General features: G+C 40.6%; 1 protein-coding gene across 1 annotated transcript in view; it reads left to right on the forward strand.

Moving 5' to 3' along the window:
• The window catches only part of LOC107752691 (PDS5 cohesin associated factor B), a 41,043-nt gene that overhangs the window by 30,685 nt on the left and 9,601 nt on the right, over positions 1–757 (forward strand). The window contains exon 24 of the mRNA XM_016568719.1: positions 366–489. Coding sequence (XP_016424205.1) covers positions 366–489 — 124 coding nt within the window. The remainder of the gene's footprint in view (positions 1–365; positions 490–757) is intronic.

Consider the following 757-nt stretch of genomic DNA (forward strand, 5'->3'; position numbering starts at 1 on the left):
ATTTTGTCTTTATTTATGAAACTGATAACCGCTAATTCAGTGAGTGAAAGGTGTTGCCTAGCAATGTACTATGTTAAAACATAAGCAGCACGAAAATGACAGCGCGAACATACAGGCATTATATAGCGGGTAAATTTGACCCGTGCTGGTGCTTATAGGTATAAATGCCCCATTTTTTGATCTGGTTTTATCTAAACAGTTTTTAACAACAGTCGATTGTAAATCACACAATTTTAGTAAAAGTCAGTGACTGGTAGACTTGAATGTTTTATTACAAATATTTTATGTACGTTTTAAAAACAGCCACGGGTAAAATTTCCCCGTGGCGGTTCTAGTGTTAATATGCTGATTTTCTGTGTGTGCAGTAAGCCGGACATGTCTCGTCTGCGGCTGGCAGCCGGCTGTGCCATTCTTCGTCTCTCTCAGGAGCCGTGCTACCATGAGATCATCACCCTGGAGCAGTACCAGCTCTGCGCCCTCGTCATCAACGTAAGACCAAATGCCGGCTCCTTATCTGACTCCATATTGCCCTGATGAACTTACCTTTCATCCTAATGTCAAAAAGAAGATCCCTTAAAGGGGTCCTATTGTGCTCTTTTACAAAGTCTTGATTTTGTTTTGGGGGTGTACTAGAACAGGCTCTCATACTAGGTTTTTCGAAAAAAAAACATTATTTTTCACATATTTTACATTATTACAACACCTCTCTCCCCAGTCTAGCATGAACGGCTCGAATAGTTCCTGTATCAAATGAAGG

Source organism: Sinocyclocheilus rhinocerous, unplaced genomic scaffold, assembly GCF_001515625.1.
Source record: "Sinocyclocheilus rhinocerous isolate Xijiao unplaced genomic scaffold, SAMN03320098_v1.1 scaffold1965, whole genome shotgun sequence".
Taxonomy (NCBI): Eukaryota; Metazoa; Chordata; class Actinopteri; order Cypriniformes; family Cyprinidae; genus Sinocyclocheilus; species Sinocyclocheilus rhinocerous.